Source organism: Tachypleus tridentatus, chromosome 3, assembly GCF_004210375.1.
Source record: "Tachypleus tridentatus isolate NWPU-2018 chromosome 3, ASM421037v1, whole genome shotgun sequence".
Classification (NCBI taxonomy): Eukaryota; Metazoa; Arthropoda; class Merostomata; order Xiphosura; family Limulidae; genus Tachypleus; species Tachypleus tridentatus.
In genome coordinates this window covers 9075299-9090304 of record NC_134827.1, presented here as the reverse complement: position 1 = coordinate 9090304, position 15006 = coordinate 9075299, and the positions used below count along the sequence as shown (strand labels likewise).

Genomic DNA, 15006 nt, shown 5'->3' with positions numbered 1-15006 from the left:
CCGAAGAGTTTATATTATATGAGTAATATTACACATATACTTGAATGACATTATGTAATTATTTCATTATGTATCAAGCAAGTTGCTGATTGATCATAATGAAAAATTTATAACATTTTTGGACAAAATAAAATCTCTTTCAAAATTTGGTTTTTCTATTGGTTAACATCATCCATTTACTCTTAAGACATGTTTTTGGTATTTATTTTGACTTTCTAATTTTTGAGAAATTTCAATGACAACTGTATAAAGATATACTTCTGAACAAGATATTAACTTTTGTCTTTATAAAATAAGATCTTAAATTTCTGAAATTAAGTCACATAATACAGTGTAAATTGTTCAAACAGCATTTCAAAAGAAAAAACATAGTTGTTTTTTAAGAAAATATAGTTTAACATTGTTGGTAATAAGATAGTGTGATTAAATATATGATACATTCACTGATTACTGAGCAATGAAATTTTAGAAGACAATTTTGGTGAATAGTGTACATTGTCCTAAGGGTTCTTACACATTCAACATCTAAATTTTGTTTTTTGCTTATATTTTGCCAAAACAAGATAAGATGATAAAACTGAAATTCATAGAAACTTATGATGTATTTCAGACATTATTTTGTATTAAACATTGTTTTTAAAGTAGTTAATTTCTCTTATTTTCAACCCCTTTTCTAACTGAAAAAGTTTGGAGGATTTAGTGATGGCATTGTTTGTCCATTTGTAGACATCTACTTTTTGTACAATAACTAGACCTCTAAAGAGCAGATTTTAATCATCCTGTACAGATCACACCTGTTGAAGCTGGGAAAGAGCCCTAATGACCTCATAGTTAGAGGTCAAAAGTCACCATTTCAAAAAACTCGAAATTTGCTTTTTGTGCCAAAAAAAAAGAAATAAAATATACATGCACAGACAAACACCTCGTAGTTATCAGTACAAGTAAAACCAAAGTAAAGAAAAAAGTTAATGGTCAGGGGAATCAGTCATTCTGTTGATGGCTGTTTTCTATAAGTTTTTCAATATGTAAAAAATTATATGTCATATGCTTAAAACTATACTATAAAACGTCATTAAGACTAACCAATAATAACTGTATTCAGTACATCAATTATAATCTTCCTCAGTTTGCTTCACAAAAAAAGGCTGACTCACTTGGCGACTGTTATATTTAGGAGCACCAGTATGAACCAAGCATATTAGTGTATTTCTTAACAAAAGAATAAAGAATGAAATCATAAGTTAAACGTTAACAGATGACTAATCATTTAGTTATGAACACTGTATAATAACATTTTATAAGAACTAAGAAATATACCTCAATTTTTAAACTACTGTTCATGTTTTTAGGTTAATCGTTTATATTCACAAACACATGACTAATTTTTAGCTCTACCTGTACAACCAGTGTTTTACATTCCCATACAGTTGAATTAAACAGTGTGGTTTTATCAAGTCTTTATTAGCCATATTTAAGTAAAAATTAAGGTTTTAAAAAATAAGTGTTAAATATCTATCTTTCTCTCTCAATGTATATACACACACACACATTCACAAATATTTATATATGTGTGTGTGTGTATATATATATATATATACACATGTGTGTATTGTTCTTTAGCTAAAACTACAGAAACAAAAATTCAGCAAATTAAAACTATGTGAATTAATCTCTAATGATATATGAAGTTGATAATGAAATTGACCCTGATATCTCTGAACATATTCTTAAATAGCATGTTATGAAATTATATATCAGAAATTTCTTGATAGCATGGCTTTACAATCTTCCATTGTTTGTTAAGCATATTTAAACCTGTTGGCTCAAATATTAGGTTCTATAATCATACTAACTGACTAAAAACACTTTTTGCTTTTCAGTTGAATTACCTTCTTTGACTGTTTCACAATTGTTTGGTTATTAAGCCTACCTCATATATAAATTCATTGATATTACAATTTCCACAACCAAATCCTAGCTGATTAAAAATACATTTGTCTATTTATAGGGAGTGCCTGGTCTTGATGCTCCATGTCCACTAGGCCTAGATGGACTACCCTTACCTGGCTGTGGTTGGACACCACCTAATGCTGTAAGCTGAACTAATCACACATTTTTATGTGACTTTCAGTTTTTCTGTATTTGATTTCTTTACAGCAATGCTATATGTTTGTTATTTAGCTTGTGTTACGCAGTATTTCTCCAAACAGTCACAAAAATTCAATTCAGTTAAAAAGTTTATGATATATGTTGCTAAGATATAAGTTTAGTGTTTGAAGTGTCCATAACTCACCATATTAGACATGTTTGTTATAGGTTATTGAAGTATTCTTCTAAGTTATTCAGTGGCTACCCAAAGGTTAACCATGAACTTTCTCATTCACATAATTATAGAACTCTTATTTTATATATATAATCAAGTTTTAAAACATTAGGCCTTCATTTAAATATGACATCGTCTTTCCTTGAAAAGTTATAATATTTCTTGTCACTTTTTGAAATGTATTTTTGTGATCCATGTTTCTTTTTCTAATTCTTCTAACATTTGTTAAATGATTTGAAACTGACTTTTGTTTCATATGCTTGTGTACCTTAATAATAACTAGGTAATTTAAATCACTATGTTGTATATTTTGTGTAAAAAAATTACTTGTTAAACTGAATATATAAAGATAAACTGCCTAAACATTTCCCTCTTCTTCATTATATAAGTAACCATTTTTGTTCAACTTAATGTCTTATGATAACATCTTAAGAGTGAAATTAACAACTGCATGTAAAAGATATTATTTTATTCTTTGTTTTTACCAAGCAATTTCTATAAATCCCAGATATGAAGTGATATTCTTTTAAAATCAATGAATTAACCAATCCAACTTAAATTTTCTAGGCACCACTTGGTCCCATACCTCCTACACCCCGGGTGTACAAACCTTGACCTTAATCACTGGGTCATATGTCACTGCCAGCAGGTAATATCCTTAATAAACATGACTCAGTTGTGAGAGTAAACAATAATGCTTCTCATGCTTAGAGTATCTTTCATATAAACATGCTTAGTTTGTAATAACTCTGTTATTCACTTAACATTAATGAAAATAAGTATCCCTATGCAGAGAGTAGTCCCTTCCCCTGGACTCTTCAAGCTTTGAGAAAATATTATGTATTTCCTAACATTTGAAACTTATTTCCTAATTTCTTGTGATTTTCTTTTGGTTGATGTCTTAGTTTTGGCTTAAAATTTCTTCCCATATAAAAAAAATCCTTTGCATATTGAATTGTATTTTCAGTGTAGGCATTCAACATTTTGTTAAAATCTAGTGCAAAATTACCAATACATTTGATTATCTCTTTGTCTGATTTTTTTAAAAGTTTACATTTCATCATATGTTTACCATCAAAATGGAAGTAAGTCTGAGGACATTTTACCCCTGAACATGGACTTTCATGAAAAACAAATTTGGGATTAATTTAAGTACTGTATAACTAGATAATAAGTTACCCTTCTGTTTATGTGAATCAATATGAGAAGAGAAAAAAAAAATATTTTTTCACACAACACTATAGTTGTTTTGTTAGTTTCATAGTCTTATTTATGATCCCACCTTCTGCCTTATTTTTAGTTCACAACATTTTAATGTAGAAATGTATAAAGTATGAGACTATGTGTTAATATTTGGTGTTATAAAGCTCACAATGTACTCATAGTACAATGGGTACAAATAATAATAATAGATATATGTATCTATATTCCTAGGTAACAATATTGAAATCTTATAGTAGAAACTGGAAGTGGCATAATATTTGAGCAATACATATATATCTATACATCTAATTATTTTATTTATGACTGAAAATCTTCTGTGAATAAGTGTGTTTCTTTTACAATAGATAGTGAAAACGTTGTAATTTACTTTTTAAAAAATTCTGTGTAATTTCGTAGCAAATTTTAGAACTACGTAACATGAGCAATACCCATAAAAAAACAAAATAAACTGTCGGCTGAAAACATCACAACCGTACCACAAATATGAACATAAACAGTAAAGATTATATCCATCTAGTAACATTAAAATTGTATTCATTCTTTAAAGTACAGTAGCACAAACGTGCCAGTCTTATAACTGTAACATTTAAAGTAAAGTGTGATCAGTTTCTGCTTCTTCTCAATTTGTTTGTTTTTTTTGTCTTAGAAATGCAAATAAGTTTTCTGTTGATGCAGTGATCACTTTTACACAAGAAAGAACATTTCAACGTCCCTTCAGTAACTTCAAAGCAAATATATGTGGCTGAATCGTAGCTCATTAAAATTAACATGTAAATGCATATAGATATATATTTAATTTAGTTGAAGTGCAAGAAAGGTTATGAAATATCATAATGTTGGTTCTGCTTTTTAAAAGAAATCCTTAAATATTCCGTAGTTCAATAATTATAAATTATTTCTTTATTATATTTACTTTTATCAATAATGACAATAAATTTATGATGCTAATAAAACAAGTAGGTTTGAACAATAAATTACAGACGAAAATGAAAAACGCTAAAAGTCGAGTATTTTCAGAGGTAAACCTTTTTTCATATTCGGTTTATGAAGTTTCTTATTTTTCGTATTTCATTATGATAAATTTAGTATCTTTCTTTTAAATATAAAGATGACAAGCAGTTTGGTTACGATTACAAAACAGTCATTACTGAAGAATGTAAGAACTGGCAAACAGTATCACATAGTCATTCAGCTGTCACATTGTGTCGAAAATGAAAGAAAATAAATGTTTCAACATTGCAGTATTCTCATTAGCAGTCAAGACTGGATACTACTATATTTTTTATAATCTGTATTATTGTCGTCAGTGGTTATATCTTTGCAGGATTCCAATTAGTTAGTTCGTCTTAATGCAAAGAGACGCACTATGCTATCTGCGTTCTGTTCACCGGGGGAAGATCGAATCTCGAATTTTAGAGTTGTAAGCCCTTAAAATTACCGCTGACCCGCTGCGAGACTTCATCTAGTACTTAAACCTTTTTAACATTACGGTTACTGGTAATCCTGTCTTTATAAAGTTTGAGCTGTCGGTCATGACTGTAATATTAATTATCGTACTTCTGTAGTATTCTAGTCCCTCATAATTGTATTATTCTAGTTAATAGTAGTATCTCAGTATGCCAACAGTAGTTTTGTTGTGTTATCTCTATATTAAACAAAAAATCCAGAAAGTAATAGTTTTTCTTAACTGTAGTAAAATAAATACAATGTAAACTAGGTGGATGAACAGTAGTTTTGGTTTTACCTGAATCAATTATAGCGTCATCTGAAAAAAATATATATATATATATATATATATATATATCTTTGTATTATTATTATTCATTGTAAAGACGTAATGGTTTTCGCATCATTCTATTGTATTCTTTTGTTGTTGTTGTTCACAATATTTTATTTTTGGTTAAAGGTTAACAAAATGCCAATATTTTAAATTTGTACAACAAATAAGTTTTATTCTCATATTAGGAAACATTATTATGATAATTTTCCAAAAGTTCAGAAACTTTAAAAAAAATGTCTTCTCCGCATTTTCTCTCGTAGTCGATAAAGATCCCCAGCGTCGAAATTCTTAAATCACAAATATCGCACCATTATGAAAAACAAATACATAAAGAAATGGTAATACATAACAGAGTTTAAAGTCGTAATATGAAATAGTTTGATTATTGTTAACTAAAACCTTTGCTGTGACTAAGTTAATATAACAATTCTGATTGTCATCAGCAAATCCGGGTCAATAATAAAAAATGCTGCCCAGTAAAGGAATGAAAGATATATGGTATGCATTCTGCTATCGTCTTTGTTTTAATGTAGTCGTTAGATTAATTTTTTGGCTTTCTATGTTCTAGTGTGTTGCACATTAATTCAAACTGGAAAACAAAACTTATTTCATAATTAATAATTTCGAGCAATTCCAACTCCTGGGTACGACATTTACATCGAAGATGTTAAGTTTGATTTAACAAAATACATGCAGACTCGTTATGCTGAAACTTTGAAATAGCAGTAGTTATATTCTTACCCTTCATAAGGTATTTGTTTTTTTAGGTTATTTATAAAATAATTGACCAATTACTTTTAACGAAAAAAACGCTTAATTTTTCATATATTTCATGGGCCAGGCATGGCCAGGTGGTTAACGCACTCGACTCGTAATCCGAGAGTCGCAGGTTCGAATCCCCATCACACCAAACATGCTCGCCATTTCAGCCGTGGGGGAAACGTTATAATGTTGCAATCAATCCCACTATTCGTTGGTAAAAGAGTAACCCAAGAGTGTTGATGACTAGCTGCCTTCCCTCTAGTTTTACACTGCTAAATTACAGACGGCTAGCGCAGATAGCCCTCGTGAAACTTTGCGCGAAATTCAAAACAAACCAGGATATCTCTTGTAAAAGTTGATCTAATTTTTTCCGGCAACCTAAGAAAGCCCCCAGGCCAGATCACAATTTATACCGCAAACTTGTGAAACCAAACGAAAACACTTAACTCTTAATTATGTTATCATAAATGCAACCATAATATCAAAATATTGTAATTTTAATTAAATTAATGTACTCCAAGGTAATGATGCTAATTTAATGACAGATGTGTAATATATTTACCTGAAAAATTAATTGTTCTATTATTAAGATAATATGTCCGTTTTCATGTTTAATGTTTTTGTAAATTAAAAAAAAAAATTGCTTTTGTTGGTTTTTATGTTTTATATCAATTGGAATTTTGTTTCATGGTTTATGCACTCTTACTAAGCATGCATTTCAACTTCTGAAAAACTCGTATAAAACTCGACCTGTAAGTACCCTAGTGGAACAGCGGTAAGTCTTCAGATTTACAACTTTAAAATCAGGGGTTCGATTCCCTTCGGTTGACACAACAGATGGCTAGGTGTGACTTTTCTATAAATAAAAAACATACACAGGACGTGTTATCGAGTAATGTCCCCCTATGGCAAAGCAGAATGTCTGTGTAATTCCAACGCTAGAAACCGCGTTTTGATACCCGTCGTGAGCAGAGTTCGAATAACCCTTTGTGTAGCTTTGTGGTTAACTAAAAACAGCAAGAATTTTCAGTATCTTATGTGTTTTTTTATAGAAAAACTAAACGAGGTTATTTGCTTAACTTCAAACAAACGACCCATAAATTACGGTCTAAAAATTTGTTAACAAAAATTCTACTATTGCACGAGTATATAACATATACAGCCTGGTTATGATTAAAGCTCTAATTTATGCTTCATTCATGTTTTAATATCAAGTTTTGAGTTTATTATTTATAAAAGTGTATAAACTACTGTTAGATATTATCTTCTATTCGCTTACAACTAGTTAATAGTGTGGAGGATCATTCTCTTGGCATGGATTTTCAATGTTAGTTTTTGGTTTTCATCAATTGTCAATAAATTCTGCAGCTGTATTCGTGCATTTTATGTTCAGTAAAAGAACACTGTATTGAACACAAATTCAGTGGATCTTAAACCAAGAAAGTCAACTTTCACTTAGAAGCAAGTTTGGCGCTAATTTGTTATAAATTATATAGTTTACTTTTACTATATATATATATATATGTGTGTGTGTGTGTGTGAGGCAGTTAAGTAAAGTGCGTGTCGTTCATTTATCGTTGAAGTTATCGCCAACAAGTCACAGACACCTACTGTAGAAGAATTCTAATCCTAACAACAACAAGGTATATATATATTTATACTATAAAAAAATATGAATAAAAGTCTTTTAATTGACAATTGACAAACACAACCTTAACATCTCACAACAGAAAATGAACATTTTTAACGTTAAATTATTCAATGAGTTGATCAAAACTGCGTGTTAAAATATGTTAACGTATACCAGCTTGGTGTAGAATAACTTCTAATAAAAATATAACATGCGACAAAAGAATTAGATAGATTAATTTTAAAATAGACAGAATAAGATAATATGATACTTGCTGATGTTGCATTCAACGAATTTTACCTGTGTATAATAAAACCTTTTGAACCAGCCTTAAACAGTTATAAAAAAATCTAGTAAATGTGGTCAGTTACGACCGAACAACGTCTTGACAAATTACAGCTTCTTCACTAAGAAGAGTTACTAAAAGCACACAATTTGCTGACTGTTTTTGTGACTAAAGTGGACGAGACTGTTCAATACAGACTGGATTACATCATCTATAAGGTTTTAGTTGAACGCTTTTAAAGTAGAGAACATGAAGAAGTATGGAAAGGTATCTGCTGTTTAACTGGTTCGCTGGGAATAACAACAACAAATCTAGTAACACCGTTTCCACCTTCTCTGTTTATTGTAGTTTCTAAGGGGACTAATCATCTTCAAAAGAAGGGGACTACGTTTTAAAACAGAAGTGTTCAAGTTGAAACTTCATTTACCCCTGAGCACTGTTATATTTTTTTATCCATATAGACTTGGCAATTAATTTCTGTTTTAATAATGTCTGTAGTTAAATACTTTATGAATTTTTTACCGCGAACACTATCAATTGATCCAAGTTCAGTCATATGTGCTTGTATTCAAATTGTTCCATGTTTCTTGGTCGTGGTAGCTTTCGCAGTAGAAAAACAAATAGACCCAGCATTTAAGAGACTTGAAAAAAAAATCCTTACAAAGTTTCATAGGTTATGGTTTCATTATCGTGCTTAAGTTTGAAAAAATAAAAAAAGTGCATTCCATTCATCTGCAATTATAAGAAATATATTTAAGCGTACGTGTTGTGTATGTGCACGCCTGTATTTTTAAATGTTCTAAAATTGAAGCAATATCTGATTAACCTTTAGGAAAGATAGAGGCAAAACAATCACCTTAAATATGACTACTTTCCATTCCTAGTAGGTCTGTCTTTAGCATTGTTAGTTTGAATGTCGTTATTTAAGCAATGGTTAGATAAACAATAGAAACAAATATACTTTTAATGAAAATATATGTTATGTATACAAACCAGAAACATCCAAGGTTTGCAAGTTCAAGACTCTTAATATATTAACTTACACGTGACCTATAAATAAATTAGCCAGCAAACAGATATAGTACCATGAATGTGTTTTGTTGTTTGTTTTTTTGTGTGGAAGAGGTGAACCTTGCTTGCTTACTTATTACGTAGTCACGGTATGTGGCGTCATCTTACGAAGTAAAATGTCATCATACATAATTGCTCTGCCATACAAATTTAAAAATTGTATATTTGAAGAAAATATACCAAAATTCTTAAGTTTAACATGAAAAATGTAAAGGTAAAACACTTATTTCCTTGGCGTCTGCTAGAATCTCTGTACCATTCATATTTCAAGTAAAACGGGTGTTGCTAACGTTTAGTTTTGTATTGTCATATCTAATTTCATTGTATAGTTATAAAGTGATTGATCACACACACACAAGTACGTATGTATTGATGGACAAAAGAAAAAACGTGCTTCTAGTGACAAACAAATAACCAAAAAAGACATGTTCTAACATAAGACCACTTAACCTGTATGCCCCCCCAGTGGCTCAGCGGTATGTCTGTGGACTTACAACCCTAAAAACCGGGTTTCGAGACCCGTGGTGGGCAGAGCAGAGATAGCCTATTGTGTAGCTTTGTGCTTAATTCAAAAACAAACAACAACTTAACCTGACGAACGTATCTACAGGCTAATTGCAGGGATAACAGGAAAGATGGGTGGGTGCGAGCTTAACGATGCAGAATACATTAATATTTAAGATACAAGTGACACAGATAAGGGAAGTAATGACCAAGGACTGGATAAACATGAAACTGTGAAACTTCTTGTTCTATGTTAAACTTTTCTTTATAAAAAGTATTAGTTTCATGTGCATAGTTACTCGTACAATAGTTCGTATAGATAAAAACAGGTTGAAAGACGTTCGCTGTAAAACATCTTAAACTTGTGCGATGTTATCTGTATATAGAGCATTTTTAAACAGAAGGTCAAATTTGTATCCACGTGAAATTAATGTCATGTTAGTCATCTCAACAGATATAAAGTTATGACACTAATCGGTTTGCGAAGTTCTTTAAAATTTACCGTGCATATTATATCATTGGATAAATCCTTTTGGTACTTAAATCTCGAATGTTAATCATTCCCACGCTCTGATTGGTACTTCAGGTTTTTATGCTTGATGCTCTACTTTCTATTGGATGATAAAAGGTAGTCTACCAGTAGTGGTTTTTATATGTACTTAGATTAGTACATGTATATATTTACTGGATCGTCGTAATTATCAATAAGATAGTAAATGTTGAACCTCATTATTTAGATTATTGCGATAACGAAGTATGATACTGCGATAATTTGCTGTGGTTTCAGAAGTTCAGGAGAAAACATGCCTATGTTATTGTTAATTATCAATACACAAGGTCATTCTATGTGTGTATGTGTTGGTAATGCATGACTCTGTATACTTAAATCACGATGGTTAAACATTTCCATTAAATCAAAGATATCAACATTTTGTGATTGAGTTGTCACGAATACATAGAATAATTTGCTATACTTCACAGGTATAAAACAGAATATAACGGACCACTACTGGCTTAGTAGTATTGGTGGTGGCGTTAGAGCCACAAGTCACACAGAATTTGCGGTTGTTAATTTTTTTTTAACAAGTTAACCTATTTCTATAAGTACCCTTTTTACAAACGGAAATACAATAGTTACGGTTTATTAGTATTTTATAATCCTTATTGTTTATGACGTTAATTTAACAGATTTTGGTTGTTGCTGTCGATGACTTTAAACGGAAATTTAGGAAACTAAAGAAAACGACTAATTGCTTGTTTTTGTTATTTTTTCTATTGCAGTAACACGCAGAGTATGAAAGGGAACATCTCACAAATATTGCAACAGCCAAAAGGAGCCCTATGATCAAAACAAAACGTTTCCGTACTCGTTTGAAAAATTAATAGTTAATGGTTCAACCTCAAGATTCGGTTTAAAGTAACTGAAGGAAATAAAATATTATTCTAACCCTTAAGACTGAATCAAATTGGTAAATTTATATATGTTCCTCTAAGTACTAAAAGCAAGCCAAACTGTCACTGAACCTACTGGCTAAAATTGCAGTTATGATCACCTATATGTGTGTACTGGACGATGAAAGTTGTGTAATATAGTTCTCTTTTTTTTTCTTATATTTATTGTGCTGTGCCCGAAACTAATATTGTAAACCCTAATGGGTAATTATGTGATTGCTAAACTACTATTCTCAGAACTCATTGCAGTGTAGTCTGATTAGGATGGAAAAAGATTTCCTTTTGATGGAAGAGAAAGTTCTTGGCGATGTAGTAATACTCATGGAAGTTTTCTTTGTATACTTGTGTAACTTTGTTGTTCATTAATTTTGTATCTTATGCTGAATGTTTTTGGTTGTGGATGTCAATTGTTTATGATATATTTAGGAAACAAGAAGTTAAGTACGTTGAATCGAATCGACCATGATAAAAAGGTTGAATGTCTTTATAATGTGTCCCTGTCGTGTTGTCATTACATCTTGTACGTCAGTCTACTTCGATTATGTTGTCTCTGTAAACCTATATGATATTTACAGTGCAACAAAACATATCACCACACCTGCGTTTCCACAGATATCTAAGATGTTGATAATAGATCAGAATCTGTTTAGCTAAACTAAAATTGTCTCGTGGTAATTGAAAATAACTCTTGCTGTTCTTTCAAGTGCATTGTTGTAAAAAATCCATGAATCTGATTTTATTCAATTAAATTTGATGTCATCTGGATATTAAATGCGTGATGTTTTTATGCGTTATGTTAGAGTTCTTAATCGTGTACTGATAAAAAAAAAATGTGGTAATTACGCAGCATCACAGTTTCCATCTATTTTGGAAAAGAAATTTACGAATCTTACGATTTTTTATGCCACTGTTTTCCAAGCTGATAAATTTACAGTTCTCGCTTATCATTGATAATTTTATTCTCCTTTATACGTATGATACAGATAACACACTGCATTTTAAAATTTTAAACTAAACTAATAATTCCAGTACAAAATATCTACATACGTAATACAATAAGTTTTCTTTTTGCAGTAATATGAAATACATGACGCACTAAATAAAATATATAAGGAATATATATATATACATACAAGTTTATATTATTTTTTCTGTGCTAGACTTATTTTGTGACGAAATGTAAAACAAACAATATACAGTTATAGGTTTAGATTCAAATATTATATGAAACTCAACGTAAACGCATAATAGTTTTTTTCTCTTAAAATGATCAGACGCAATGCTGAAAATGTGCCGGAAATGTGTGGTGTTGAACTTGCATCGCAGACAGAAATAACCACGACTATGGAAATAGCAGACAATTAATGCCTTCCGTCTCCTAGGGTTTTTGGAATGTAGAGTATTAGCAGAAAAAGGTTTTCCACGTGGCAATTCATAGAGAGCTTGGTGCGAAGGCGAGAGGAAAAGTACTAGTTTAGACATCCTTGGAATAAATATTGACTCCGTGTAGATTACTTGGTAAAATCTGCTTTTTTTCTCTCTCTTTTTTTTTAACAGCATAAGGTTGGTGGAAAAGGTGACATTATGTATTTATTACGATCAGTTTTCATTTTAACTTGGGAAGCATTTGATAGGGGCAACTTTTGTGAAACAGTTTATTAAATTCGATATGAAATTATTATAATATCTCATTCTCAAAATGAAATCCTAATCAAGTCACATTGATATATTTGCTTATCAATTACTTTAAAGGAAAAAAACGAAATGTCTTAAGTTCTCATCAATTTATGACTAATTATATATCTTTTCTAGTATTTTGGTTGCAAGAAATTGTTATTGATCATGCGGCACATATATGAATTTAAAAACTTATGATTTAAAATTGTAGCCACAGTCATTTAAGACAAGTTTTCGCCTTAATTAATCAGTGTTGCATAATATATTTTCAATACTTTAAGGTTAGAACTCGATAAATTTGTAACATAAACTACGGTCTTCTTGAAAAACAACTAGCAGACAAAACTACCCCCTTTACAATAAATACTTTGAAAAACATAATGACATCGTTAAAATGTATTTAAAAATCGACATATGTGATACCCGGCTGGTACAGTGGTAAGTCTACGGATTTACAACGTTAAAATCCAGGATTCCCTTCCCTTAGATGGACTCAGCAGATAGCCTGATGTGGCTTTTCCATAAGAAAACGCACAGACTCGCCGTATGTGGAAACAGTTTAAACATTTCTTGAAACTAAGAATTTAGTTTTTCTGTAGACATAATGTTATAACATTCGAAATTGTGAGGTAGTGGTCGTTCTGATAGTGGTTAAGGCGCTCGACTCCTAATCCGAGGGTTCCAGGTTCAAATCCACGTTACACCAAACATACTCTCTCTTTCAGCTGTGGGCGAGTTATAATGTTTAAATCAATCCCATTATTCGTTGGTTCAAAAAGAAAACAACAAGTCTGATAGACGTAAATTATATACGCCCAGTATCTCTTAAGTTTTACTTGTTATTACATTTTTTTCACATAGAAATAATTATTTTGAAATTACACGAACAAGTTTTTAAATCCTAATTTAAGAGTTTAAAATCTAACAAATTGTAGTCACCTTTGAAGAAATAATTCGTGATTAAAATAAATAGAAAACTTCAAAAATCTTGTAAGTGCATGGGTATTACTCTCCACGCTTTATTTCGTGTATCAGACAGTTTACCAATTAATTACATGGGAGCGTTTTGAAAGACTTGTATATTTTTCCTTTCTTTTTCTTTAATTTCTAGCAAAGCTATCTGTGCTAACCACCCCTAATTTATCAGTGTAAGACTAGGGGGAAGGCAGCATCAGCAACTGCCAACTCTTGAGGTACTCTTTTACCGACGAATAGTGGGATTGACCAAACATATAACGTCCCCACGGCTGAAAGGGTGAGCTTGTTTGGTGTGACAGCAATTTGAACCCACGACCCTCAGATGACGAGTAGAGTGCCTTAACCACCTGGCCTTGTCGGGCACTTTGGAAGAGCTAGATAATATTTGTGTCTGTTCCGCACTAATAAATTTTGTTACTTGGCTTAACTAAATTTTGATACAGAACATAAAACAATCAGTGATGTCGAGAAACCCACTTGTTGAGAAATTTATTTGCAAAAACGGCTCGTTTGGGTTGAGAAAATATTTTATGTAGAAGAGCGAACAACGTTTCGACCTTCTTCGGTCATCGTCAGATTCACAAAGAAACCCCTTTCAATATAAATATAAATAAAATTATATATTCAAACATCTAACACCGCCCTCTACATTCCGACACTCAGTTACACAACCCCTTTCAAACATGTGGTCAGCTTCCGATCAGTTACCTCTTTCTTTGTGAACCTGACGATGACCGAAGAAGGTCGAGACGTTGTTCGCTCTTCTATGTAAAATATTTTCTCAACCCAAACGAGCCGTTTTTGCATATAAAGAACATAAAACACTTAATGCGTTTATGAACTTATAATAAAATATGTCACTATATATAGAGACCAGAATATTTTCTTAAGTACTAAATGTATCAAACCTTTTAAACTTTTTTGTCAAATGTGAGTTTTATTTGTTTTTTAAGTGCACAGCTACTCATTGGTTTGCCAAGTATCCTTATCGCTAATCTACCGATAACTATTTGTATTATAAATTTACCTCTAAAGACATCTCTCCTTCACGAAATGTTTAACACGTTAAGTTTAAGTATTGCATTTATAAGTTAACTGTTCGTTTCCTGTTGTTTTTTTGTTTTACAAAACTTCTGAACTGAGGATTATTAAGTTAGATTTATTAAAAATGTATCATATTTTTTCCAGCCGATGTTTAAAACGTGAGTGACAATACTTTAATAAATCACAACAAAGACGCTTTTTTGAAAACATTATATATTATCCCGATGTGGAAAATGTTTAGTTTAAACTAGATGAGCAAATATTAGTGAACAATC

General features: G+C 31.0%; 1 protein-coding gene across 17 annotated transcripts in view; it reads left to right on the top strand.

The window, feature by feature from the left end:
• Positions 1-11797, top strand: part of LOC143246310 (uncharacterized) — a 219730-nt gene extending 207933 nt beyond the window's left edge. For 14 of the 17 annotated variants that reach the window (XM_076492811.1, XM_076492814.1, XM_076492807.1 and 11 more), the window contains 3 exons: positions 2009-2092; positions 2891-2972; positions 10862-11797. In XM_076492811.1, coding sequence (XP_076348926.1) covers positions 2009-2092; positions 2891-2938 — 132 coding nt within the window. In that variant the 3' untranslated portion in view covers positions 2939-2972; positions 10862-11797. Of the gene's footprint in view, positions 1-2008; positions 2093-2890; positions 2973-7672; positions 7733-10861 lie in introns of those variants that run through there. The other 3 variants (XR_013025909.1, XR_013025910.1, XR_013025911.1) reach the window with 3 other exon arrangements.
• Positions 11798-15006: the final 3209 nt, after the last annotated feature.